At 59.3% G+C, this 27473-nt stretch overlaps 1 protein-coding gene across 26 annotated transcripts; it reads left to right on the forward strand.

Annotated features, from left to right (window-relative positions):
- The first annotated feature begins 382 nt into the window (after positions 1–382).
- MAEA (macrophage erythroblast attacher, E3 ubiquitin ligase) lies at positions 383–27473 on the forward strand. Of its 26 annotated transcripts, none has more exons than XM_081578359.1 (13): positions 383–459; positions 1817–2252; positions 2347–2541; positions 10570–10674; positions 14032–14214; positions 15951–16154; positions 19450–19572; positions 20174–20287; positions 22636–22712; positions 22843–22951; positions 25774–25907; positions 26184–26379; positions 26656–27473. In XM_081578359.1, the coding sequence occupies exons 5-13, from the start codon at positions 14107–14109 to the stop codon at positions 26749–26751; spliced, it is 1161 nt and encodes a 386-aa protein (XP_081434485.1). In that variant the 5' UTR covers positions 383–459; positions 1817–2252; positions 2347–2541; positions 10570–10674; positions 14032–14106; the 3' UTR covers positions 26752–27473. The 26 variants fall into 26 exon arrangements, 22 of the variants coding, with proteins under 22 accessions (XP_081434485.1, XP_081434509.1, XP_081434585.1 ...); XM_081578383.1 differs by having other exon boundaries at positions 26677–27473; XM_081578459.1 differs by lacking the exon at positions 20174–20287.

Raw genomic sequence — 27473 nt, forward strand, 5'->3', positions numbered from 1 at the left:
AGAACCCAGTGACTGCCACGGCCGCGCTGCTCGCGGGAGCCCGGCCCCCATCCCACGGGCGCCCCGGACCGCCAGCGCCGGGACCAAGGCCGCAGGGACCCGGGAGCTTCCCGCACTGATCAGCCGGCCCACCCCGCCTCAGGTTCAAGGAGGGACCCCGCCCAGCCGGGCTTCCCGTTGATTGGCTGAACTGGAGAAAGGCGGGCGGTGATTGGGTGGGCCGGACGCCTCTCGCAGCGCGCCCGGTAGCCGCGCCTTCTTCCTCAGCCGCAGAACGGGGAGCGGAGGCGATTGGTGCGGACGCCGGCCCGCCCCGCCCCTCGACGTCACTACCCGGCGTGCCGCGCGCCGCACTTCCCCTCCGCCCGCTAATGTTTTGGCCGATCCAAGATGGCGGTGCAGGAGTCCGCTGCTCAGCTCTCCATGACCCTGAAGGTGCAGGAGTACCCGACCCTCAAGGTGGGGTCTGCGGCCGCGGTGTGCCCGCGCCTGTCAGGGGCCACGGGCTGGGCGGCGGCCGGGCGCGGTTGGGGGGGAGGGGCGGGGCCGAGGCCGGGGTGCGGCCTGGGGCGCCGGGCGGGGGCCGAGGGCTTGGGGGCCGGGCTTCCCCGGAGCCGGGAAGCTGGGGCCGGGCTTCCCCGGGGCCGGGGAGCTGGGGCCGGGCTTCCCCGGGGCCGGGGAGCTGGGGCCGGGCTCCCCGGGGCCTGGGGCTGGAGGCCGTGCCCTCCGGGGGCCGGGGACTTGCTGACCGGGCGGGTGCGGCGTGTAGCCGTCCATGCCCCCGCCTGCCCCCGTGACAGAGCAGGGAGCGCGTCTCCCTGGCGCCCCACTTCGCCCTCTGGAGCCCGATGGTGGCCCCTTCCTCCTAAAAAGAACGTGAACCACATCAGGGACCGTTCTGGCCGTGGGCAGGCTGGTTGCTTTGGAGGCGGGGGTCTCAGGGGTGTGGGGTCGGGGGCACCCAGCTAGAGAGAGACCATAACCGGCGGTTGTGTCCAGCTTTCGTCCCGGAAGCTTCTGTCAGACGGTGTTGACGGATGGCTTCCAGCCTCTCATTAGGGACCTGTGAGGAGAGGCCTCACGACCCAATGGGAGCCCATTTGCGGGGCGTCACCAAACCTGAAATACAGCCCTTACCGCTTGGTCGCCAGCTGCGTGACCTTGGATGGTCACTTAGGCAAGTCGACTTACACTGCAGTGGAATCGCTGTTCCTGGGAGAGGGACCCCTACTAGTTCTTACCTAGTTAGTAGAGGATTCAGCGGCGATTGGCTACAATGAAACACCTGGGAGTAAATTGCTTCAACGATCAAGGTTATAACATTCCCAGGAGAGCTGCAGCTGAGCCTCTGTGAGTCTGAGTTCCTTTCCCTGGGGGCCAGGTAGAGTCTCTGCTCCCGGAGGGCCCAGCTTCCCCGTCCACCAAAATGGTGACAGGTGGTGGGCGCGATGTGGCAAGATCTCCTTGAGTTCTGTTCACTTCCCCGGGAGACCTCGGGAGGGTCCTCCACCCCTCCGAGATTGTTTACTCTGCTCAGGGTGAAGTGCGGGCTCTGGCTGTGGGAGGTAGCTGCCACAGCCCTTCCTCCTGGAGCCCTGGTGGGAAGGGAGGGACGGAAGCACTGCACTGCTCGTGAACCAGACACCTGTTTGCTGGACCCCGCTTGTAGGGGTTGGTGTTTTTATACGCAACTCGGGCAAGACCCTACAACTCAGAGGCCAGGGTTCTCTGCTGGCCCAGGCACCCAACTAAGTGTCCCCCCCACCAAAAAGTATGAGTGGGGGACCGCGAACTGCTGACCCCTTGTTTCGCTTAGACCCCATCAGGCCTGCCGTTAGACTGACAGACAGGAAGCTGAGAGAGGAGAGCATGGAAGCACCCGACAGGAAGACTGTCTCCTCCCAAGTCCTGCCTCGTGTCATAACCATGAATGCAGTTTGAGTCCCAGAGTTATTACATAGACTTTGATTAAAGTAGTCATGCCAGCTTCCCAGGTGGCTCAGTAGTAAAGAATTCACCTACCAGTGCAAGGCAACACAGGAGACGTGGGTTCGATCCCTGGGTCAGGAGGATCCCCTGGAGGAGGAAATGGTAACCCACTCAAGTATTTTTGCCTGGAAAATTCCATGGACAGAGGAGCCTGGTGTGCTGCATTCTGTGGGGTCGCAGAGTCGGACATGACTGAGCATGCAGGCACACAGGAGGCACGCAGACATTCTTAGAGGCACAGAAATATTCTAGTGTGCTTTCAGGTGAGCTTGCCAGATACAAATGTTTCACTTCTTTATTGGAATGATTTTGGAAAGTAGAATTTTCACAAGGTACTCTCTCCATTTTCCCTTACAGATTGTTTAGATCCCGCAGAATAATCCCTCTCCCCGTGACACGCGTGTCACTGCCGGGAAGCCTTTCTCAGGACTAGTTCCCGGTGGCTGACGAGGAAGTGTCACTGGTTCGAGGGCTGCTCAGTTGGGAAGCAGAGTTAAACAGAGCACAGGAAAGCTGTTGGCTCGGGAGTTCTGCTAGTCTCGTCTTGAGTGGGTGCGTGGGGGTGGGTTGGGGGCAGGGTAGGGGCCAGGAGGTGGGGGCTGAGGCTGGTTCTGGAAGGCAGTGCTGCCAGCACGAAGGCGGGGCCTCCCGCAGGCAGTAGGGAGGAGCATGCCTCAGGCAAGCCTCCTTCAGACAGGAGGGCGGGTGGAGGTGGGGGGCGCGGGCCGGCTGCGGCCTGGGTTGAGGCTGCTGGCACCCTCTGACCTGCCCTCCTCCCCAAGCCCCAGGCCCAGGCCTTGGGACATTGGGCCACGTCTTTGCAGTGGGGGCTGTAGGAGGCCCGGCAGCAGCGCTGGCCTCTGCCCTGCCGGGTGAGAGCCGCCCTCAGTGTGGGGAAGGCATTCTTCCCGCAGTGGGCGCCGGGGACGTGCCTGTGCCCTGGCTGGCGAATTTCCCTGGTGTCGGGTTGTGGGTCTTGCCCCCCCAGGCCTCAGGGAAGAAGTGGAAACCTGTGAACTGGAAACCCTGTTTTAATTTGTCTTCAGAAGTGTTTTCTGATTATGAAAGCAATTTGTGTTTATCTTCCAAGTTATTTTGCTGACCGTCCCGTTTGGTTTTGGGGTTTTTACTTCTGTTTTTTCACTGTCAGATAGCTGAAGGAGAATCATTTTATAGAGGCCTGTTTGTCACCCCACGGATCAGTGGGTCTGCTCTGCCAGGACTGGGGACTTGGCGTTGGTGGTGGGAGCCCGGCCCTGCCTCTCACTTCTCCCCGTGGGTCTCCCTGCCCACCCCGGCTCACCTGGAGCCTCGTCTGGGCACCTCAGCCGGGGGGTCCCCCGCGTCAGCACCCCCGCTCCGCGCGTTGCCCCTAACTGTATCTGGGGGCGGGTCCGCCTGCATCTTTTAATTCCCCAGAGAAGTGTTTACAGCTTCTACTTCGAGCATGGTGGCAGTTTTGTTGACCAAGGACTTATCTGCAATTTCAAATCCTGGCTTTGTAGTTTGCATGCCAAGTATATGCCTAAAGTTACACCTTGCAGTTCCGTTTTCCAGAGTTGGTCTCAGCTGGACTTGGGGGGTCTGCACGGTCTCAGGTCTGAGAGGCGCCAGTAGCACGAAGCACGTGGACGTTTGAGACAAGTGCGTGGTGGCCGTGGGCTGGGTCCTCACCTCCTTTTGCTTTGTGTGCGTGCTAAGTCGCTTCAGTCAGGTCAGACTCTGTGCGATCCTATGGACTGTAGCCCTCCAGGCTCCTCTGTCCGTGGGGTTCTCTAGGCAAGAATACTGGAGTGGGTTGCCATGCCCTCCTCCAGGAGATCTTCCTGACCCAGGGATCGAACACGCGTCTCTCACATCTCCGGCATTGGCAGGTGGGTTCTTTACCACTAGGGCCACCTGGGGAGCTTTTTACTTTAGATTCTGTGATCACAGAGTGACCCCGTCTCCCCCGCAGACACTTGTAGCACGGTTGCCTTCCTGTTCTCAGGTCCAGCCTCATCACACCTGCAGAGCGCTGTCTGCCCTCACGTGAGAGCGCCCCTGGCCCGGCCTTGGCCTCCCAGAGCCCGCAGACCTGGTGCTTGGCCGGAAGGCCCTCTCTGAAGCCCCGTGCCCACCCTGCGCGCTCCCCCGGCCTGACACTCCGGTGTCTCTCACTGATGCGGGGATGTGGGACTACACGGAGGAGACCCCTCTGCCCCGGGCCCTCCCGCAGCGATGCAGCCTGATGGGAGGGTGCGTCACATGCTCAGCAGGCTGGCTATGCTTTACGTACTGCTGCATTTTAAACAGATTCAAGTCTGGGAAAGAGAGCTTTCTGGTCTCCAGTCCGCTGTGTGGCTGTTGGAGCCGGCGCGACCCCAGCCCCAGGCAGTGCTGGCGGAGGGCCCTGCCGCCACCCTGCGCCTCAGGCCCCAGGCTTCGGGCTGGTCTTTCCTGACCATGCTCGTCCCTTCTGTGCTCTAGTGAGGCTCAGAACACCCCTGGGGCGCACTCAGGGACGCACCTGGGAGGCGAATCCCGGTAGGTCCTTCCTCTCGGTGTGTGCTGTTTGGGCGGCCGTGTGGAGGACCGGGTGAGGCCCGTCCTGGTCGTCCCCGTCGCACGCTGGGTGGACCTGGGGTTCAGGGAGGCCCTGCGAGGAGATGGGCCCTCAGGGCGGGCTAGCGGTTTAGGGGCGGCTGGGGAGGTGGGTTTGGGGAGGAGCCGTGTGGGCTGAGTTGAAATCTTGGCAGCCCTGACACTGAAGGCTTGCGGTCGAGCTGGAGCGAGGCGGCTCCAGGCGTCCCCAAAGCCCTGCAGAGGGCACGGGCCACTGTGTTCCTGGGGGCAGGGGAGAGACGGAAAGGAAAGGCCTAGGCTGGGAGAGAACGCTGACCTGAACTTGCCTGAGCAGGTCTCTCCCCTCCCCCAACAGTTAGTTAGTTTCAGGTGTGCCTTATTTAGAATCTTTTGAAAAGAAGAACTATTCACTGTCTCCATCACTGCTGGCTGTTACTTAACAACTAAATGTTGCTGAGTAGTAACTACTCAGTTTCTAAAGAGACACCTTAGTTACTGTCTGTTTAGTTAAAGAGATCCTTTAGTAACTGTCTCTCACTCTGAGCTGGGGTGTGTCAGAGCCTCTGAAGTATAGCTGAGTGGAGATACCCTGGCTGGGCCACTGGCCTCATGGACCAGAGACCCAGCCTTTACTCCCTCATTTCCTGTCACGACCGCGGCCCTGCCCTTGTGGGCGAGCTGCCCCTTCTCAGCGGGTCACCGGCCCCATTCCAGCAAACTTCTTCCGGGCCCGGCCCCCTCCACACCTCGCCCTGTGGCCCACCCTGGTCCCTGCCCATCAGAGCCGGTGTCCGGACACCCCAGCAGCGGCTGGGCCGGTGCACTGCCACCAGGACGTGGCCCCCGTGGCCCTGGCCACTGCCCCCAGCTGGCTCGGGGTGGCGGCTCCGTGCCCTGGCCTCGCCCTGGTATCTTCTTTCTGTCTTCACTCAGCGTCTGGTGCTTTTTCTGTCAGACTCTTCTTGGGACCCTGGTCCTCTTGGAGGGACCTCCCAGCACTGGAAGGGCGCCTGGCCCGAGGGAGGGAGGCGCCAGGCCCGCCATCCGAGGGGCCCCTCAGGCACTGGCGTCAGCTTGCTGTTGAGAGCAGCAGGCTGGGTGTGCAGGCCTCGGGGGTCCTTTCTAGCCCTCCCAGCCTGCACCCCTCTCTCCTCATGAAGGTCAGCCGACAGGGAGGCGTGTCTGCTCACAGCCCCTGCCCTGGCGCTGAGGTGTGTGCACCGTGACCTTCCAGGGGACAAGGGGGCAGCATCTCGGGCCCCCTCTGAGATGGCCACTGCCCGGCCTTGTGTGCCGCTGGCTTCCAGGCTGGCTCTTCCCTGTTGATGCCCAGCAGGGCTCTGACCAGGGTCTTCAGGTGAGCCCTTGACGGTGTCTGGTGCTCACCTCGCCTCTTGGCCCGGGCACCTCCTCCTAATCCTGCCCCGTCTGGCTCCCACAGTGCCGCCCGCACCTGGTCCTCCCGGGCTCCGGGCAGCTCCTCATCTCCCCGTCGGGGCCGCTCGTGGTCCTGGTGACCCTGTCTGAGCACCCCTGTGCGTCCCCTGACTCCCAGCGGGACCCCTTCCAGCCCCAGATTGGTGGCCGGGAGCCTGTCAGATGTCCCGTCTTGGTCTGCCCAGCTTCTTAGCAGCTGGGGGTCTGAGCTTGTCACCGTCCCCAAACCCACTCCACATCGTCCTAGTCCCGGTGGGGAGACTTGGCTGAGTCAGCCCAGGGGCTGGACCATGGAGCGCTCCTTGAGCCCCATTCTCCCGCTCACGCCTCCTCACTCTGCCTGCAGGACAGACTCGCAGTCTGACAGCCTCTTGCCTTCGCTCCCACGGCCGCTGTGGCCTTGCCCAGGCTCCCTGGAGTGTGGAGCAGCCCCTCACTGTCCCAGCTCCTCCGTGCCCAGCACAGCCGCAGTGGCACCGTCCTTCTGACCTGGCAGCTCTCGTCTCACTTGGGCTGAAGTCCAGTGTGGCTCGGACGGTGAAGAATCGGCCTGCAGTACTGGAGACCCAGGGAAGATCCCTTGGAGAAGGGCATGGCAGCCCACTCCAGTATTCTCGCCTGGAGAATCCCAGGGACGGAGGAGCCTGGGGGGTTACAGCCCATGGGGTCTCCAAGAGTCAGACGCGACCGAGCAACTAGCGCTTGCACTTCCCAGGGCTGTTGGAGGCCCCAGACCAGTGGTGACCTGGCCCCTCTCCCCTCCTCCTAGCTTTCCCCTGCCCCACCTCCTTGACTGCTCCATCCCCCCATCTCCCCCCACTCCCCTCCCCCACTTCCTCCCCCCTCCTCTTCCCCATCTCTCCTCCCGACCTGCCCCTGCTCCCCGACCCCTTTGGACACTGAGCCCCAGTGGCTGCCCTGCTGCTATAGGACGTGCCAGTAGTAGGGGCCTCAGAGCCTTCGCTCTTGTTTGCTTTGTGCAAAGTCCTTTCCCCTACGTCCCTGTGGCTTGTTGTCCTTGCTAAGATGAACCAGTGGCATGGAAAGACTCCCGTAAGGAACTAGCTATCGGGGTGAGAGGGCCTTGCCCCCCCAGAGAGGGAGCACAGAGGTGCCAGCAATGCCCTTCCCTCCTCCAGCTTTGTCCATCTCATCCCATGCCCACAGGCGTGGACCAGAAACGTCATTTTCTTAAGAAGCCTGTTTAGAAATAGGGATTTGCAGCCCTTCTGTCCTTCATGAGCCTCTGCAGGGGTGTGCTGTGCTGGGGGGGGGGGGCGGCGGTCAGCCCAGGACAGGGAGGGGCGTCTGCTGTGTTCAGGGCGCAGCCCAGAATTTCCGAGGACTCTTAGCTTTGTGATAAATATGTAGAAACCTCTTCTGAGGTTCTTGTGAAAGATAAAAGGCCTTGTGCCATTGGCAAAATGCTTCCTTCCTGTGTTTGTGAAAGTGGCTGAAAACATGATGACAGACGAAAAGGCACTTCTTTGTCAGCAAATACTGTGAGGAAACCCACAGCAAACACTGGAGAAGGTTCGAAGCAACACATCCTGAAGCAAATGACAGCGTGTGGGAGGGTGGCTGCAGAGCTGGCGGGAGTTACACAGGCTTTTCCAGGTCTCAGCTGAGGGTGTTTGCCAGGATCTGTTTCAGTTAGGAAAACAGGCAGAGTTACTTTCTGTGAGCCACTGGAGGGGAAGGAGGGACTGGACGAAATAGTTTAACGTCAGCTAATTGAGTGGAGAAATCCTATAATCTTAAAAGCTGTATTGCAGCACATTAGCAAGGAAACATTAAGTAGATTTGATTAATACAGGTTTAAATCTTTGCTATAACTAGAGAAGATAAAACCAGAATTATTATTTTTTATTACTATTTGTTTTTATTTGTTTTGGGTGCGCTGCATCCCAGTTTTGGCACAGGGGAGCTTCGGTTGAGGCGTGTGGGATCTCGTTCCCTGACCAGGGGGCGAACCTGAGCCCCCTGCATTGGGAGCGCAGAGTCTTAGCCACTAGACCACCAGGAAGTCCCAAAACCAGAATTCAAAAGCAAATGACCAACCTTAAAAAAATCCACCACATGTGAACCATTAAGAGCTGGTTCCAGTTGGTGAGAAAGCTCCAAGACACCCCTCCTTATTTGGTGCTGGTCTAGGGTACAAACGGAGAATACGTGTAGGAGGACTACAAAAATATAGAAGGGAAAATGCGTTGAGTTGAATCATAAAATTGCTCTTTTGTAAAAATGATGACTGAATAGTCTGTAACAAGTAAAGAGATTAAAAAAAAAAAATCCCATAAAGAAAAACTCAGGATCTGATGGCTTCTCTGGTGAATTCTATTAAATGCTTAAAGAAGAGGTAACATTGCTCCCTCACAGAGAAGCAAAATACGGGAGAGGAAGAACAGTGTTCAGCTGATGTTCATAAGGTCAGTTTTATCCTGATACCAAGACCAGACAGACACAAGAAAACTGTGCCAGTCTTGTGAATGAATATAGGTGCTGAAACCCTCAATAGTGAGCCTGCAGACTGGATCTGACAGCGTATGAAAAGGATTATGTACGTAGCTAAATGGGGTTTACCCCAGGAATGCAAGGTTGGTTCAACATGTGAAAGCCAGGGTATTGTCATCCTAATAGTATAAAGCACAAAAAGCACCTGATCATCTCAACAGACACAGATGAAAGCACTTAACAAAATCATCACCCTTTAATGATAAAAACTGAACGGACTAGGAATAGAGGAGAGCGCCCTCAACCTGATAAAGAGCGTCTCTGAGAAAAGCACCACCGTCCTCGTGCTCGGCGGTGAGACACGGAGAGGTCAGCAAACAGACAAGGCTGTCCACTCAGCATTTCCATTCAGTGTTGCCTGGAGATTCTCACTGGGGCTTAGGCAAGAAGAATAAACAGCAGGCAGGCAGATTGGAAAGGAAGCGGTGACGGTTTGCAGATGGAATAACCGTGTGTGTGGGAAACGCTGAGGAATGCACGTGTGCAAGCGTGTACAGATCCACCGGAGCCAACACTCTGGCTCAGGACAGCGTCAGGGTACAAGACCAATAAATAAAATGATGTTGTTTCTCCACCCTGGAAATGAGAGCCGACGCTCTGGCTCAGGACGGCGTCAGGGTACAAGATCGGTAAACAAAACAACGTTCGTTTCTCCACCCTGGAAATGAACAGTGAAAAGGGAAATGGAGAAAACAATTCTGTGTACAGTTAAATGGTGATAAATTGAATTTCATTAAACTGAAAAAGCTTGTACTCCTGATACCAAGACCAGACAGACACAAGAAAACTGTGCCAGTCTTGTGAATGAATATAGGTGCTGAAACCCTCAATAGTGAGCCTGCAGACTGGATCTGACAGCGAATGAAAAGGATTATGTACGTAGCTAAATGGGGTTTACCCCAGGAATGCAAGGTTGGTTCAACATGTGAAAGCCAGGGTATTGTCATCCTAATAGTATAAAGCACAAAAAGCACCTGATCATCTCAACAGACACAGATGAAAGCACTTAACAAACTCATCACCCTTTAATGATAAAAACTGAACCGACTAGGAACACTGAATGGCAAAGGATGCCGTTTAAAGAAGTAAAAAGACTACTCACAGAAGGAAAATATTTGCAGGTAATTTCCAAGGATCTAGTATCCAGAATATATAAATAACTCTTACAGTTCAATAATGTAAAAACAAATAAGCCATAAAAACGAGCAAATGGTTATAAGGAGACTCTTCTGAAGAGAGATGCAAATGGCTAACAGACAGGAGACGCAGGACATCATTCATTGTCAGTGAGACAGCGAGACCACAGGGAGGCTCCACTTTACACCCACAGGAATGACCGATCAGAAAGATGGACAGTAGGCGTGCTGGATGAGGATGTGGAGAAACCAAAATCCTGGTCCTTGCTAAGGGGTGTAAAAGGGTGCGGCCGCTGAGAAAAGCGGTTAAACAGTTCCCATACGACCCAGCAGGTCCCCTCTGAGAGAAATGTGAACATGCCCAGGGGAAACCTGTGCAGGAGTCTCTCTAAAAGTGGAAGCAGCCTCAGTGTCTGTCTCTCTACCAGTAGAGAGACAGATGCGGGTCCCGTAAGGGGATGCTGTTCAGCCATGAAAAGGAGCGAAGCGCATGCTGCGTCATAGACTGAACCGTAGAAACATGTCGCTCAGTTAAAAGGCCAGACGTGAAGGGCCACAGAGTGTATTATGGGTCACATTGATACGAAGTGTCCAGCACAGGCAGGTCCGTTCAGGTAGACGGGAGATCCCTGGCCGGTGCCTTGACTGGGGGCAAGAATTCTGTAGGCAGGAGTTTCTATTTTGGGGTGATGAGAATGTTCTCAAAGTAGATGGTGTTGATGGTTGCACGACCTTGTGATCATACTAAACACTAGTGGATTATATACTTGAGTTAAAAGGGTAAATTTTATGGTATCTGAATTATATGTCAGAAATTTGTGAAATAGAAAGTGATGCGGCTTACTGTAAATTGTCTTTATTCTTAAATTGTCTTTCAAAAGGCAGAAATTCTAGTTTGGATAAAGACTAATTGATTTCTCTTTTACAGGTGGTGCTTCCTGTGTCCCCGCGGGAGACCTTTCTCTGAGGGCCAGGAAGGTTTCCCTCTGTGTTTTCCAGCTGGAAGTTTTACAGTTTTAGCTTCTGCATTTAGGTCTGTGGTCCATTTCGAAGGAATCTGTGCAGATTGTATGAGGCGCAGGTTGGCCCTCTGCCCACGTGGGGGTCCATCCCGGCACCTCTGCTGTGGACATGGTTGGTCCTCTGCCCTGAATCGCCCTAGCTCCTTGGTTGGCCACACAGACTGTGCATGTGGGTCCCCACCAGCTCCGCCGCCCTCATTGGTCTCCGAGCCTCCCTGGACCAGTGCTTTGAATCAGGCACCATGTCTGTATGTTAACAAAATCATTCAGAATCTTTTTTTATTGTGGTAAAAACCAGTTGAGCATCTTCATTGTTCCTGAGCATCCAGAAGGGCTGTGTCGTGCGCGGAGCTCCGTGCCTCTCTCGGTCAGCTTCCGATGATCTGATGGCATGCCACAGCACGCGTGTTCCTCGCGGTCCTGGAGGAGGGTCAGAGGGTCCCAGGGCAGGGGTGACCCACGTGTCCCAGGTGCGCGGCACTCTGGGAGGCCGTGGGGGCTCTCCCCCGAGCTTCGAGCGTCGGTGGGGTTGAGCGCCCGCTCTCACGTGTCGGGGCGGTGCCTGTCTGCTTCAGAGAAGTGTCAGTTCTGGTTCTTTGCCTGTTTTTCAGCCGTTCATGTCTGTCTGTCGTGGGGGCTGTCAGGCTTCTCACGCAGCCTGGATGGTCACCCTGTCCTGGTCGTGTGTTTCGCGCACATCTCCTCCTGTTGCTGGGCTGCCTTTTCCCTCTGACGCTTGTTTCTTTGGTTGCATGGAAGTTCTCAGGGTGAGTGGTGCCCACGCCCCGTCTCTGCCGCCTGTCCTGTTAGGGGTGTGTTGAGTGACGCTTTCTCTGGGGGTCTGCCTCTTCCCTGGCATCCACCCTCAGTACCCTGTCTTCTGTCTCCGTGATTGTTTTCTCATCTGCACCAGGACTGTCTCTGAGTAATTCTCCTTCCAGAGGATTTGGCAGCTAAGCCTGGAGCCTCGCTGATCTGAAAGCATGTCAGTTTTGCCTTGTTCTCAGTGATACTTTAGAGTGGTTTAGTCTGCAGCATTTCTGAAATTCCATCCCTTCTTTTGGCAAAAGCCCTTCAGGAAGGCATCTGTGGAGCTGTTGATGACAGTTGGGGACAGCGGCAGAGGCAAGGCCTGGGTGGCCTGGGGTCCCGGGAAGGACATGGGTTCAGGAGCTCGTGAAGGGGAGGCGGGGAGGGAGGCCGTGTCCGCGGGGGGCCTGGGCGGCAGAAGGGGGACCGGCTCGCTCGGCCCTGCGTGCGTGGGCCCTGAGTGCAGGCGGGGGTCTGCGGTGGGACGGACGGTGGGCCGGGGCGCACTCGGGGGGACGGGAGAGCCTGGAGCCGTCTGAGCGAGGGTGTGGGCCGAGTGGGGCGGGGCTCTGCCGCATCTTTCCCCTGAAGGGAAGCAGTCAGGCTCGTTACCTCACGGTGTGACTTAGGAACGTGAGGCCATCACAGGCGTCCTTTTGGATAAAAATGAGAAGTCAGGTCCCCAGCCTGGGGTGACCGTGCGGGTGTCCAGGCCCACGACCGCGCGCCTGCCTGTGCGGACGAGTGACTCCTCCGTGTCATGGGGTCTGGAGCGCAGTGTGCGATTTGTCCAGTTTGTTTCCTCCTAATTCCACCTGTTTGATGAGCGAGTCTGTCCAGCTCAGGTTGGAAATACACAGTGTGTCCACAGAGACAGCCGGCTGGGCGCGGGTGGGGGTCCCCGGGGCACAGCCAGTGACCTCACTCTGGAACTCCCCTGCGGCGTGCGCCCTGCAGCCAGGCGCTCGCTCCATGAAGCAGTGGAACCAGCACTGCCCCTGGGGTTTGACAGGCGTCTGGGTTCTCGAAGGGGTTTGCTGTCCTCAGGGTTTCCCCACCGCCCCTGCTGTCCACCCCCATGGCGTCTCTTAGCGGCCTGCCAGTCAGCGTGGCGGCCGGGTTGCAGATCCCAGGCCGCTCAGCGCCCTGAGGCATCTTCCCCGGTGTGGGCGTGCTGTGGCCTTGGGGGGCCCTGCCTGCTGCTCCCCCACCCCTGCTGCCAGTGGTTGGAGGCCCGGTGTGCCTATCTGGAGGCGGGGCACACCCTCCACCGAGGGACTGTCTGTGAGTCGCTGGTCGGTCGTCTGCCTCAAGCCCGGGTCTGTGCTGGGTGCTGTCGCAGGAGTGCTGCCTGAGTGGTCACTTCCTGACCAGTGGACCCCTCAGGAGCCTCCACTTTTCTCACAGAAGTGCTGAGTCCAGAGGAGGCGGCAGTGTGGGGTGGACCAGGGGACCAGTCGGTGGTCTGTGCAGGGAGCCCGTGCTGTCCACTGCTAGCAGGGGCCTGGACGCCCTGTCAGGCCGTCGCCCGTGTCTGCTGGGCCCGCTCTCGTAGCTCAGTTGTGTTTTGAGAGCCGCCACACCCCTGCCCACGGGTCACCAGGGAGCCCGAGGCCTGGCGGGTTGGCTCAGCCTCCCGCTGCTGAGAGCCGAGGTGCAGGCAGGAGTGTTTCCACGCTGAGTGGGAGTGGCAGCCGGGGCAGGCGGGTGGTGGCCTTGCCGGGTCTCCCGGGCTCCTGGCCAGGTGCCGCCATCACCCCGGGGCCTCTGCTCCTGGGAAGCCCAGGCTCTGGGTCAGGCCCCATCTCCTCCCTGCCCAGCACAGCACCTGGCACAGGGTTGGTTCCCCCCCGCGAGCGGTCCTTCCCCCTGGGCCCTGTGAGCACTGTGTACTGGTGGGGAGCCCCCCTCATGGTGGGGAGTCACTCTGGAGTCCTCAGGGTGCTGCGGTGACCCTGGGGCGCAGGAAAGAGGGTTCCTGACTTCCATGAGGCTTCGTGGCCTGTCTGCCATGCGGTGCCCTGGGGAACGGGCGTCCTCTGACGAGCGTTCCTGTGCCCGTCCTCTTGTGAGTGCCCCCGCCTCCACTTCCCTAACCAACGCGTCCAGCGAGCGGCTTCCTGTCTGTCCTCCTGGCCTCATCAGCAGCTCGGCCGCTCCCACCGGGGCCGTCACGGGGTCATGGTGGGCCTTCCTGCCCCCGGCGCGGCTCTCCGTTTCGGGCTTTTCCTCAACTGGATGTTGTTCTCGATGAGCTCAGGGGCGCTTCTGTTCGCCGATTCATGGAGGTTTCTGGGGAGGCCGTAGGCTGCCCTGCGTCTCACACGGGCCACGTGCAGCTCAGCCTTTGTGTCCTTGTCTGGGAACACGGGTGACCCTCGCTCACATGAGCCATTTATGGAACTCAGGCAGGTTTTAGAGGAGACACATTTTTTAGCAAATGAGAAGCCGACACCTCTTGCTTCCCAAAGTGCCACAAAGGAGGCCACAGCTCGCGGGGAGGACACGCGGCCCCACCCACCAAGAGCGCGGGCACAGCGGCCTTCTGTCTCCCGCAGGTGCCCTACGAGACGCTGAACAAGCGCTTCCGCGCCGCGCAGAAGAACATTGACCGCGAGACGAGCCACGTCACCATGGTGGTGGCCGAGCTGGAGAAGACGCTGAGCGGCTGTCCGGCCGTGGACTCCGTGGTCAGCCTCCTGGACGGTGTGGTGGAGAAGCTCAGCGTCCTCAAGAGGAAGGTCAGTGCTCTTCCCCCGCCTGCCCTCGGTGGGGAGCCGTGGTGGAGGGCGCCCCCACCCCCCGTCCTGCTCTGACCTCTGCCACCGCGACGCTGGGTTGCCGACCCACCTTCTAGTCCCTGCCGGGCCGGCTCTTCTGTCTCCGTGTGTCCTGGGCCCAGGATGGGAGCAGGTTTATTATTTCCACCGTTTCACCTCAAAACAGCACATTGGCTTTCTGGTTTCTGAGGATGGTAGATATACCCCCAAAGTGAGATAGGATATTTGAAAACATTTTATCGAGAGCCCATGAGACAGACAGGAATCATCAGGTGGGGAGAGCACGAGGTCCGGGGTGGGGTAGGGCAGAGGGCAAGGGACCCCTGCTGCCTCGGGAGAGCCCTCCTCCAAGGGCCTCAGGCTGTTAAGAGCGGGGGTCTGATGGCAGGAGCACTGCAGCTCAGGTGAGGGAGCCCAGAAGCAGGCTTGCTCAGCAGGTGTTGCCGCCTGCTTCACAGCCCTAGGAACCATGTGCCATGACCCCACTCCCAGCCTTGGGCTGGTAGGCAGGGTCCCAGCAGTTGCTGCCTCCAGGCTCCTGTGGCGTGAATGTGGTTCTCCCAGGTGGAGGCTGCCTTCCGCCTGAGCCCAGCAGGAGATGACAGGCACACAGGACACAGGACGATCTGCACAGACTCCAGAGGTAGAGACTAGCAGAGACCGCACCTCACTGTGTTTAAAGGATGAAAAAACAGCTGGGAGATATCTGCAGGGAGTAGAAAGTGTAAGTGACTTGAAGTTAAAAAGAACCAAGTAAAAATTCAAGAAAAGAAAGATAACAAATGAAAAACTCAAATGTTACTTACAACAAATATTTTAACATTTAACAATCAGATCCAGCTAAAAAGAGAGTTAAAGAGCTGGAAGGTGGATCTGAGGAAATTACCTGGAATACAGCACAGAGAGGAAAAGAGGGCGAGAGACTGGCAAGTGGGGCAGAGCCTGCCATGGGCCAGACCTCAGGAGAGGCGGGCGGGAGCCCCGACTGCAGGGAGAGTGACCGGGAGGTTTTCACTGACGGGTCTGCAGCTCAGAGACCTCAACACGATAAACAGAAACAAGCCTACGTGGGATTTTCACTCAGTGAGACTGAAGAACTTAAAAAAGCAGGTAGAGGCGAGTCCACTTGTTAAGGAGCAGCCGATTTCTTGACGGTGGAATGTGCTGGAAGCAGACAAGGGCTGACCAGGACTCCGGACCTGGCGTCCAGCACGTAGCCACCAGCCACCTGTGCCACTAATGTTCCCATGGAAAAAGTCACCGACGCAGGGCCAGGGTCGCACAAGCCAACTTCAGGTGGTCACCAGTGGCTGCTGTGTGATAAGGAGGCACAGAACACTGCCACTTGGCCATCTTAATTCCAAACTAAATAGCCTTTAGAGAAAGTATCATAAAAGATAAAAGTCAGGTTATATTGACAAGTGGATTCATGAACCGGGAAGCTGGACAAATGTAAAGTTCTTTGCCTTGGGCAGTGCAGCTTGAGTATGTAAGACAGACAGTAACGCCCCTGTGGGGAAGGACAGGACCCGCCTCCACCTTGGAAACGGTAGCTCCTCCCCTCCCCTCCCCTTGTGTGCGGCCCAGGGGCCTGCTCCCCCTCCGGCCTCCCTGCCGCCCAGTCGTCTGTGCCCTGGGTGGGCGGTCCAGCTGGGAGTCTGGTGGATGCGGGTCCTGAGCGCCTGTGTCTGGCGCAGGCGGTGGAGTCCATCCAGGCGGAGGATGAGAGCGCCAAGCTGTGCAAGCGCCGGATCGAGCACCTCAAGGAGCACAGCAGCGACCAGCCGGCGGCGGCCAGCGTGTGGAAGAGGAAGCGCATGGACCGCATGATGGTGGAGCACCTGCTGCGCTGCGGCTACTACAACACGGCCGTGAAGCTGGCGCGCCAGAGCGGCATCGAGGTGGGCACGGGACGGGGCCTCCCTCACGGGATGACTCGGAGGAGCGGGGGTGTGGACGGGGATGCCCCCGCCCCCCCTGCCCCAGAGGCCTCCTGTGCCCTCTCCTGGCGCATGAGCTTTTCTCTGAGCCTGGGCGTTTTCCATCAGTCCCTTTGTGGGGGGCCGGGGTGCGGGCATGGAGGCGCTCGATGCCCCGGGCTGTAGGCAGTGGTGATCGGGGTGTCCGTGCCCTCCGCTGGCCTCTGCGGGTCCGCCTGCACCATGTTCCGGCCTTCAGGCCTCCGGCTGGGGGCGGCAGTGCCGATGTCCCGAGGGTGGCCTTCACTGCGGCGGGCACAGCAGTCAGGGATGCCCAGCGGGAGTGCGTGGCCTCCCCGCGTGCCCACTTCCCATGACCAGAGCTTCTGGCGGGAGGACCTCTGCCGAGGGCAGTGTCCTTGTCTCCACATCCCGGCTCCTGCCCCAGCCCGCTCCTCTTCCGTGTGCTTGGGACCCCCGGGTCTGAGCCTCCTCACCCTTGTGTCCTCAGCCCCCCCAGCCCCCACCACAATCCCATCCCCAGCCAGTGTGCATGGCTCCCGCCTGGGCCGACGGGGCTCAGCCCTGGTGGCTCTGAACCTGTGTGTGACCCTGCTCCCACCCCAGGAGGTGCCTGGGGTCCCCAGCAGCATCGTGCAGCCACGCCTCTGCAGGGTCTCCTGGCAGCGTGCCCGGCCCAGCTGCTTCCCACGGGCTCCGTGTCCTCGCCTAATTGAGCTCCAGGCCTTTCCTCCGACGTGGCTGATACACTCGGTGGCGGCGGGGAGTCGGGGGTGGGCGTCCTCCCGCTTGCAGCCTAGCCCCGGGCAGCTACTCGAGTTGGGTGTGCCCAGGCCCAGGCTCCTGCTGTGGATGATGGGGCTGCCAGTCTCAGCTTGGTGCCCAGCGGTCCCCGGCACCCGTTCCCCCGCCCAGCACCCCGGCTTCCACCTCACCCCAGGCTCTCCCTGCCTCACCTGGCATGGCCTGTCCGTCTGTCGGGCTTCACTCCTCACCCTCCCCTGCACCTGTGAGGGCGTGGCCAGGCTCCCCCGCCCACACTGGCTGGTGAGGCCCAAGCTCCCTGTGCCTCCTGGCCCCCAGGTGTGCCCCGTGGGGGGAGAGGTGTGAAGCTAGACCAGATGTGCTGACGGTGAGCTGTCTGCAGAGGTGCAGAGAGGGGCAGCGGGGGGCGGGCGGGGGCCGGTGGCCCTCAGAAGAAGGTCAGTTGGCATGAACCTCGTCTAGGAGCCAGTCCCAGAAGGGGTTTCCCCATGGAGCCCCAGCCTCACACTGAGCACAGAAACACAGCTCTGCTCCTGGAGCAGACACAGGACAGTGTCCTCCTGGCCTTGGGGCAGGCGAGGCCTCCCAGGAAGAAGCTGTAGCGCTGGGGCGGCTCCTTCTCAGCCAAAGACACCGTGAAGACGGAGGGGGGTGTGTGCCATGCCGGCGGCCGTGGCGGGCAGAAGGCCTGGTGGAGTCAGCCGTGGCCCCACGTTAGCCGCCTCCATGGTGGCGCCTCCTGGGAGGGGGCCGTGGGTGGTGCTCGCTCGCTGGGGCTCACCTCCGGCCGGCTGGTTTAACATCTTTACTGGGGCTCCCACAACCCAGGGTCCATGGTCATCAGGGGACTGTCCACAGGAAAGGGAGAGACTTGGAAGGACCAGACTCCTTGGAAGGACCAGACTCCTTGGAAGGACCAGACTCCAGGGGTGTGGGTGGAAGAGGCCCCCTCTTCAAGTTAGAGGAGGGCTGAAAGGCTGGGGCAGGAGAGGGGACAGCGCCACCTGGGGGCCGGCCTTGGCCTGGCGGGGGACGTGCTGGAAAAAGAAGACTGTGGCGAGGCGGCCAAGGCAGCAGCGCCCGCACGGGCTCCCTCTGCAGAGAGGGCAGCGAGCCGAGGGCTGGATTAGCGAGTCCTGGCTGCACAGCCACAGGGCACTGCCTCACCTGAACCCGGCCACGCTCCAGCCCTCTCTGACCGTGTCCTGCTCTGTCTGGCAGTCAGGACGTGGAGCTGAGGAGGGATCAGGCTGGGGTGGTTGGGGGTGCGTCCTGCAGGCCCTAGCCACCGTCTGCCACTGTCCCTCGTGAGGATGCGGGTGGAGCCTCCCTTTTGTGGCCGCCCTGCGCTCACGCTGGCCAGAGTGGCCCCAACAACAGCACACCCCGGGCCCTCTGATCAGTTGCTCTTGTGCCTGTGAGCAGCGCCCTTTTGGGTCCACAGAGGATGCCCCAGGAGCTGGTCCACGGGCACCATCTCACTGCCTAGTGACAGTACTTGATGATTTTTCTTGTTAGTTTTGCTGTAAGTGCCTAGTTTCACGGGGACGTCACTGGCCGTACGCCTCCACTGACTTTCTCTTGAAGTAGAGCAGGCGTCCCTTCCTCGTGCTGTGCCCACCAGTAGGGCTCTGTGTCCTGCAGCACAGCTTCCGCATGGAGCTTGACGTGGCTGTGCTGCCTGCACACGGAACTTCCGTGGCGAGCTCCGAGCTGCTCTGCGTGGCATGCCTTGGCCAAGAGGACGTGGGCGAGGAGGTGTCCTGTCCTGTGCTCCGCGGCCTGAGTGGCCCGTGAGGCCTAAGTGGACGCTCTGGAGACACGCGAGTTCCAGGGCTGTTGTGTGCTGGGTGTTCCCCCACCCGCTAACAGAAAATGACCTGCTCACTCTGTGCCTGAGGGAAGAGAAATTCACTTTCTGAAATTTTCTTCCAGCGACCCCTCATTTGTCATGTCGGAACGTCCATCACCTGCCCAGTGTGGCCAGGGAGGTCCTTCTCGCTGGCTACTCCAACCTCTTGCTTGGGCCCCACGCTTCCTGCCCCCCCCGCCCCCGCACTTCCTGGCACCACAGCGCCCCCTCGACTAGGGCAGCTGTGCACTGGAGTGGGTGGGTTCGCCCCTGTGGGTCCCTGGCTCTGCTGGGCTCCTCCCGCTCAGCGGCACTGGGCCTGCCCGCCCAGATTGCGCTGCTCAGGGTGGGAGAGAGGACTCAATCTGCAGAGCACACCCCATGGAAACGGAGCGTATGGACTACCGGAATCTGCATGTCGGCCCTGAGAGAGCTGGTGGGGCCCCAGGTTCTGGCAGGACCTGGGCTGTCACCAGGCCTGCGTGCTGTGCAGACCTGGCCTGTGGCAGGGTGTCCCAGCGCAGGAGAGGGTGTTCACGTGAGAGGAGGCACGGGATGCCTACTGCCGGGCGCCGCGTCCGTCCAGCCTTGGGCAGGTCCGGGGTCCAGTGCTCTGAGCCAGGGCTCCCTTCACTGCAGGATTTAGTGAATATCGAGATGTTCCTGACTGCCAAAGAGGTGGAGGAGTCCCTGGAGAGGCGTGAGACCGCCACCTGCCTGGCCTGGTGCCATGACAACAAGTCCCGGCTGCGCAAGATGAAGGTGCGAGGGCCGCGCCCGGTGGGGCTCCCGGAGGGGCGGGGCTGTACCTGGCAGGGCTCTTGGAGGGGGCAGGGCGTGCCTGGGCAGAGCTTGCAGAGTCGGGAGGGGCGGCGCCACCTGCACCGAGCCTGTTGTTAAGAGGGTGGTGTTGGGTTTTGGGAGAAATCCTCAAAAGGGCACTCTCTGCATTACGGTTTGGACAGATGTTGCGTGAACTTCTGAAGGCACGTGGTGTGGACCACGCATGTGCTGCTGGGTTTGGAGCCGGGTGGGCCCAGCTCCAACCCACCCACTCACTGACTCAGGAAGGCACCCTGCGAGGAGTGGGTGCCCGCCTGTGAGGGTGCAGAGTTCCAGACTGGGATATTCTCGAATACAGCCTTTCTTGAGACCTAGAAGTAGCTTAAAACAATAGACACTTAAACATTAATTGCAGAACTTAAGCATGTTTCCGGAAAGGTGTCAGCGCCTTAGGGCTTGCAGAAACGCTTGATGGTATTCCTCTTTCCTGTGTTCTAAACTGAGTGCCTTTAACCCCGCCCCGCTGAGCTTCTCGTGTGCCCGTAGTCACCAGCCAAGGGTGACACTCTCTGCCACTCAGGGCCGCCAAAGCGAGCACGACGCGAAGACGGGACGGAAAAGTAGAGTGGCCAGTGGCTCCCCTAAAGAGAGTGAGGATCTTGGTATGGAAACCATAAAAGGAAAGCCAGAATTGGTATGTAACACGCGCCCGCACTCTGCTCCACCCCCACGGCTGTGCGCTCGGCGGGAACCAGGGCAGGACAACAGACCTCCGGTGCAGCAGGCAGTTTCTGCAAGCCCTGCTCCCTCCCCGAGAACACTGCTGCTTGGCCAGGCACGCCATGGGGTCGGGCCATGGGGGGGTCGGGTCGCAGCGGGGAGCCTTGCACCTCCCTGCCAGGGGGTGGGCTGGCTGCCGAATCCACCACAGCACACTCCTGTGGTCTCACCGCGTAACTGCAGGGAGCATAAGTAGTTGTCCAGAAGTGCATCCAGAGGGTGAGAGGACATCAGAACGTGCTCATTACAAAGTTCCGGCTGAACACAAGCTGGCGTGGGCAGGCTCTGTCCAGTTTGTACCCTTGTGGGCACCCGTGAGCTGCGGTACGTGATCACACGTGCGGGCTGGGGGCGGGGGGGTCAGGGGACCCATGCCAGATGCCAGGGGTCCCTCCGATCAGTGGTGAGGCTCTAAACAAGAAACTTTGAGACCCACATTTCCCGTAGTTGAAAATATCTCCAAAGTAGTAGGTACAGCCGGCAGAAGTCTCCTGAGTTGAGGCGGGTCTCTGGACACATCAGGCCGGCAGAGGCAGCGTGCGTGCTGTGCCTGCAACCTCAGTGGGGCCATGAACGGGAGCGTGCAGAGCCTCGCAGGTCGCGTGTGGTATGGTCAACAGATGGTGGCAGTCTTGTCCAGTGTGGACACCTGCGTGTGTCCTTCCCTCTCAGGGGAGTGTCTGAGGGTTAACTTGGAGAGCAAAGAGCCACCATAAATAAGGAGACGCATTTCCACGTGTCGGTTTTGTAAGGCTGACCTAGGGTTTACTGGTAACGCTCTGCGGCCGGCAGCCCCAAATGGAAGTGGTCCTCGTTCCCTGGGGGCAGGCAGGGCCCCTCCCCTCCATCCCGGCTCAGTCCTGCTCCTCTGGCCACTGAAAGAGGCCAAGGTTTTCTTCACTGGTTTGTGTGGTGCCTGCCGTGCCACCCTCGCCCTGCCTCACCCATTTGGGGTCAAGACAGACTGCTGCCCGGGGCTCAGTGCCCTGCACAGAGCGGGGGGGGGGGCTTGGGCAGGGAGACAGACTGCCTTTTCTGAGCACCTGTGGAGTGGACGTGTGGGTACCAGGTGAGTGGTTCTGTGCCGGGCAGCGCGGTTTGCAGTCAGGTCAGCTTGCGCTCCACTTCGCGTGCCTGGGGCCAGACTGGGGTCTTTGTGGAGGGTGTCCTCCCAGGGTCCCTTCCAGCCCAGGCGCTTTCCCAGAACACAATGTGTATGCCAGGCTAGGGGGCGGGGGAGGAAGGAGGAAGGCACGAGGTTGGCAGACTTGTGGAAGCAGCAGGCACAGGGCAGCGTTTCTCCCATCTCAGGCCTGGGCGCTGCGGACGGGACAGCGAGTGGAGGCCCTGAGGTCGGCCTCGGTGCTGTGCGCTCCGTGTTCTCTGTTGCTGGGTGGAAACACTGAGTGTTTTCTGAAGCCACGTTGAGGATGTTATAGTCTTAGTTTTTTTGTAAAATAATCCAGGTTTTTCATCTTAGATCACAAAAGTTAATTTTGCCTGCTTGCTCTCTACCCCTAGCTGCAGGAGTTTGAGCCCAAATTGGGTTGATATTGCTAAGGTTTCCAAGTTCGCTTGGGCTTCCTTACAAGCTACCCTGCTGATGCGGCCGTATTAGCATCCCCCGGGGTCTCCTGTGGAGCTTCGGGACAGACGCCTCCCAGAAGGAGCTGGGCCACGGCCCCCTCCCAGCACAGCAGCCCCAGCCCTGGGGCCCTCACACCCTTGGCACATCCTGGGCTCTTCCAAGAGCCGGCCCTAACCTGCTTGCCCACCTCTGCCATCTTTGCCCGATCCTGGCCACGTGCTGAGGCCCCGCCCACCCAGGGCCTCTGAGCTGGCTTGTTCCCAGAGTTGCTGTGGCCCACACCGTGAGGGTCCTCATGCGGTGCTCCGTCCCCCCGGAGCCCTCGGCGTGGCCCGGAGTTGGAAAGGGGAGGCCTGTGGGTAGGAGGGTGTGGCAAGGGCGCTGTGGTGACCAGGCTGTCGCGTCCGTGCAGCCAGCTGCGGCTTGGGAGCACCCCCCGCTGCTCCTCACCCCACGTTCCCCCAGCCTTCCCTGGCCTGAGAGATGGGGGGTGGCGCCAGGCCATGGCCTGTCAGGACCCAGCAAGTGTTGGCTGCAGGTTGAAGTTGGGATTTCAGCAGCAGCCTGCCTCCCCAGCGATGCCGAGCTTCTGTAGCAGTGCGTGCAGCCTTGAGCCAGGACACGGCTTCAGGTGAGCCTGGCTAAGCTGGTTGTTATCTTGTCTTCACCCTCAGAGCTGCCTGGAGTTTAGCCTGAGGATCCAGGAGTTCATTGAGCTCATCCGGCAGAACAAGAGGCTGGATGCGGTGAGGTAGGACCCCCCACAACGTGAGGGGCAGGCTTCTGGGTCCCTCCCGGGCTAGGTTTGGGCAGGCGCAGCCTGTGTCTGGGTGGGGGCAGTGGGAGTGCAGACGTCTCCAGGCTGTGCTGTGCCTTTCCAGACATGCGAGGAAGCACTTCAGCCAGGCTGAGGGGAGCCAGCTGGACGAGGTCCGCCAGGTCATGGGCATGCTGGCCTTCCCGCCGGACACGCACATCTCCCCCTACAAGGTACGGCGTGCCCCGGGCTTAGGGTTGGGCCGGGCCTGCAGTCACTGCCACAGACGAGCGTGGCCCACACACCACCCAGGCCTTTTTTCCTGTCTCGTTCCTCTTTTTCTGGCAAAGTCTTTGATCAGAATGGCTCCTAAAGCACTTCAGCTGGAAAGCGCAATTCGGAGTGCCTGCTCACTCTTCTGGAGGCCCAGTCAAGGCTGGACAGGCCTGGCCTCTGCGGGGCTCTGCTGGCGTCTTTCCTGACCTTGCTTGTTCCTGCCCTGCATTCTCTTCCCTGTGTCAGGATCACTGGGCTCATCTTCCCTCATCCCCGCACCCCCAGGATAAACATCCCAGAGAAGCCAAGCCACACCTTCAGCACTCTGCCCAGAGACGGCTTCAGCCGGATGCTAGGCTCATCACCCACAGCCCCCGTCCACGAGCACAGGTCTGCCAGGCTCGCCACCCTTTGTAACGAGGAGCCTTTGCTCCAGTTTCCAGGACTGTGGCCCTCATTGGGTCTGAGGTCTCCTCACGGTGGCCTTGACGGCGCACAGCTCTTAGGTTTCCCTGCAGAGACTGGGGCGCGCTCTGCCCTTCTCGTCTCTCCTGACCCCCCTGTTAATGGCCCACTCCGTTGTCTGCAAACGTCCAGCTGCTGCCCCATGCTGCACAGCCCCACCCCGCGTGCAGGCGCTGTTAGCACGGTGTCCACGTCCGGTCCCCGTCGCCTGTGTCAGTCCCTGCTGGCAGCTGCAGCCGCGCACCACAGACCAGGGCTCGGGAACAGCAGAATGGGCTGTTCAGGGTTTGGGAGGCTGGAAGTCCAAGGTCAGGTGCCAGCCTGAGTCACGACTTCTGCTGGGTCCTCCCATAGCAGAAGGGTCGGGAGCGCTCTGGGGGCTCTTCTTAGAAGGGCACTAATCCCATTCCTGAGCCCCCTGCCCATGACCTCAATTCCCTCCCAGAGGGCCTCTCCCGACCATCGCTTTGGGCCTCAGCGTTTCAGCGGGTGTGCTTGTAGGGGAGAGAAGAAAACCCTTGGGGGGTGGACCCACCCTGTCCTCTGGGCTGTGAAGCTGGCCTCTGTCCAAGGCCGAGTGTTTCCCTGCAGCCCCGCTGCCCCTCAGTGTTCTGTGGGAGCCTCTGGGCAGACCCAGCCCCCACCGCCCAAAGTGCCTGCAGGTCCTTTGGAAAGCTGCTGGAAGCTTCTTGCCCAACTGAATTCACACTTTCTGTGGTGTTTGGGAACATAATAAATCAGCAGGTCACAAAGATCTTCAGGTCTAAACTCAGATTTTAACTACAGTGTTTTCTCTTCAAAGTGCAGGAAAGGCCAGCCTGCCCTGGGGTGGGTGAGGTTCCCAGCTCAGGAGGGTGTGGAGCACATCTCTTCACTCCTTGGTGAGGCCTCACAGTGGCTGTAAAGAGCCAGGCAGGCAGTGATGTCATGACTGCTGTGGGGTCCACAGGGATCGAGCCTCAGAATAGGCCCCAGGGCGGGCGTCCCGTCCCCTGGGCAGAGTTCTCCACCAGCTGGGACACAAAGGTTGGTCTGGCAGGTTCAGTTCAGTCGTGTCCAACTCTTTGCGACCCCATGGACTGCAGCTCGCCAGGCCTCCCTGCCCATCACCAACTCCCGGAGCTTGCTCAAACTCATGTCCATCGAGTTGGTGATGCCATCCAACCATCTCATTCTCTGTTGCCCCTTCTCCTCCCACCTTCAATCTTTCACAGCATCAGGGTCTTTTTAAATGACCCAGTTCTTCGCATCAGGTAGCCAAAGTATTGGAGTTTCAGCTTCAACATCAGTCCTTCCAGTGAATATTCAGGACTGATTTCCTTTAGGATGGACTGGTTGGATTTCCTTGCAGTCCAAGGGACTCCCAAGAGTCTTCTCCAACACCACAGTTCAAAGGCATCAATTCTTTGGCGCTCAACTTTCTTTATAGTCCAAGAAAGCTGGTCTGGCAGGTTAAGCAGCACGAAAGAGGAGACCTGGATGACAGGAGAGCTGTGACTCCGAGCAAGCGGGGGTCTCAGGTGCAGGAAGCTCAGAAACAGTTGGGACGGTGTCCTGGAAGCAGGAGCAGGGGACCAGACACTCCTGACCTGTGCTGGAGCAGCCTCAGTAAGGGGGCGATGCTCTCATCCCTCGTGGCGAGAGGTCGTAGACATGTCCAGACAGGTCACAGTGGGGATGGACAAAGTACTTGGTTTTGAGAGGGGCTGTAGCAGAGGCGGCAGGGCTCATAGCCGGCACTGGGCACGGCAGCCCCTAACTGTGGGCCTCCTTCACTGTGGACTGGTCGATAAATGTTAAAAATCATTTTTTAAACGTTGGGAGTGTGATGTGTGCCCTGTGCCAGGGCTCTGAAGGGCGCACAGAACCTCGGGCCGCGCTCTAGCTTGGCTGCTTCCCCCTCCCTCCCTCCTCCCCGCGCCTTTCTGAGTCTAAACCTGGGTGGTTTTAGGGACCAACATGAGCCAGATGTAACCTTCTGTTCGAATAAGCTGTTCCCTGGAATAAGGCTTCTCCTTGCAAACCTTAATGCTCTTAGCAAGAGGCTCTGGAGCTCGCTCCGTGAGTGGCTTTCCTTCCAGCCCTGAGTCCTTGTCTTGGGGACACAGGACACGCGCTCCAGAGCATCAGCATGGGCTCAGAACGAGTCGGTGTCCCAGAAGGGGCGTCAGCGGTGGCCTGGCTGCGGGCGGAAGTCGAGGCTGCCTCCCAGGCGCAGGCGCGTGGCTGAGCGGGGTGGCCCTCGTCTTCCGTCTGCAGGGAAGAGACTTCGAGCTTGTTTGCTGTTGTCACGACTCTGCCCCGCTTCTTCCAGGACCTGCTGGACCCGGCGCGGTGGCGGATGCTGATCCAGCAGTTCCGGTATGACAACTACCGGCTGCACCAGCTGGGGAACAACTCCGTGTTCACCCTCACGCTGCAGGCCGGCCTCTCGGCCATAAAGACACCGTATCCTTCGTGCCGGGAGTGCTCCCCATGTGCCCCCTTCCTAGTGCGGGTCTGGTGTCCAGACCCCACTCCTTACCAGCTTAGTCCCTGTCCTTGAAACAGCTTCTGCAGTGCCCCCCCGGCTCCCCAGTCCAGACCGTGCCTTAATTGCGTTGCAGCTCCAGTGCTGAGACAGTGCCGGGAGGGCTCTCATGCCCAGACAGGGACCATAACGCTCAATAGGTGCTTGGGGACTCTGGAACCTCGGCCGGCCCGCTCTCCTTAACCCGCGCGCAGGCAGTGCTACAAGGAGGACGGCAGCTCGCGGAGCCCCGACTGCCCGGTGTGCAGCCGCTCGCTGAACAAGCTGGCGCAGCCCCTACCCATGGCTCACTGTGCCAACTCGCGCCTCGTCTGCAAGATCTCGGGAGATGTCATGAACGAGAACAACCCGCCCATGATGCTGCCCAACGGCTATGTCTACGGCTACAACGTGAGGGCTGGGGGCGGGGCCTGTGCGGAGGGGCGGGGTCCCATGTGGGGCGGGGCCAGGGCAGAGCGCCCTGGTGGCAGAGCTCCTGAGCTGTCCTTTGCAAGGGGAGTTGGGGGACAGTGGAGAAAGCTCAGGACTTCTTGGCAGGGATCCCTGCAGGAAGTGACTTTCGTGAAATGAGGCGATTTGTTTCCAGAGAGTTCTGTGGGTTTCTCATAAGAAACGTCGATGTAAACCAGATTGGCCCTTCTTAATGCGCTCGGTCTTTCTTTTCAGTCCCTGCTCTCTATCCGGCAGGATGATAAGGTTGTCTGCCCGAGAACCAAAGAGGTCTTCCACTTCTCCCAGGCCGAGAAAGTGTACATCATGTAGGCGGTCGCCACGCCGGGCGGCCTGGGGCCCCTGCCTACCTGCCTTTCTGTTTCTGTGACCAAAGATCGGTGAGCAACGACGACACTCCTGGGAGCTGAGGAGGAAAGACTCAACACGCGTGCACTTGGTTTGGAGACATGTCAGCTGTTTATGCTTCTGAAGTGCTTTCACCTGTCAGAGAAACTTCTTAACAGACTGACCACGCGGAGGGAGGCTGGAACCTTTCACCACCGGAACTGATTCCTTCCCCGTGTTCTCACAGTTCCTTCCCTTCTGCTAACAAGGAACCCCCGGGATGGACTGGTCCTCGGCCATGGCCCGGAAGCAGTGGTGGCCACGCCAGACCGACCTTTGGTGACTCGGTGCCACGAGGGACCCTGTCACTTCTCTGTAGAGCTGCTGCCAAAACGCCAGCACCACGGCTGCAGGTGGGGCTGGCCTCCAGGACTGCCGCCTCATCTCCTGCCTGAGAATGTATCTCGTGGAAACCCACTGGACCGGTGTCTGCAGATGCCTTGCCGACGTCTCAGTGACTCTAGCTCTAAACACTATTCATTACAGAAGCCAGTAGTTCAGTTGAAGTAACCACCAATGACTTTTCAAATCAAACGAACTGTTGTAGTTTACACAAAACCGTATGGTAGAGGTTTGTATTCAGCGCTTATTTTTGCATGTTGATGTTGATTAGCTAATAAACTGTAAACGTAAGACTCGCCAGTAAA

The sequence above is a fragment of the Giraffa tippelskirchi genome, chromosome 1, assembly GCF_054371585.1.
Source record: "Giraffa tippelskirchi isolate mGirTip1 chromosome 1, T2T-mGirTip1v1.2.pri, whole genome shotgun sequence".
NCBI classification, from domain to species: domain Eukaryota; kingdom Metazoa; phylum Chordata; class Mammalia; order Artiodactyla; family Giraffidae; genus Giraffa; species Giraffa tippelskirchi.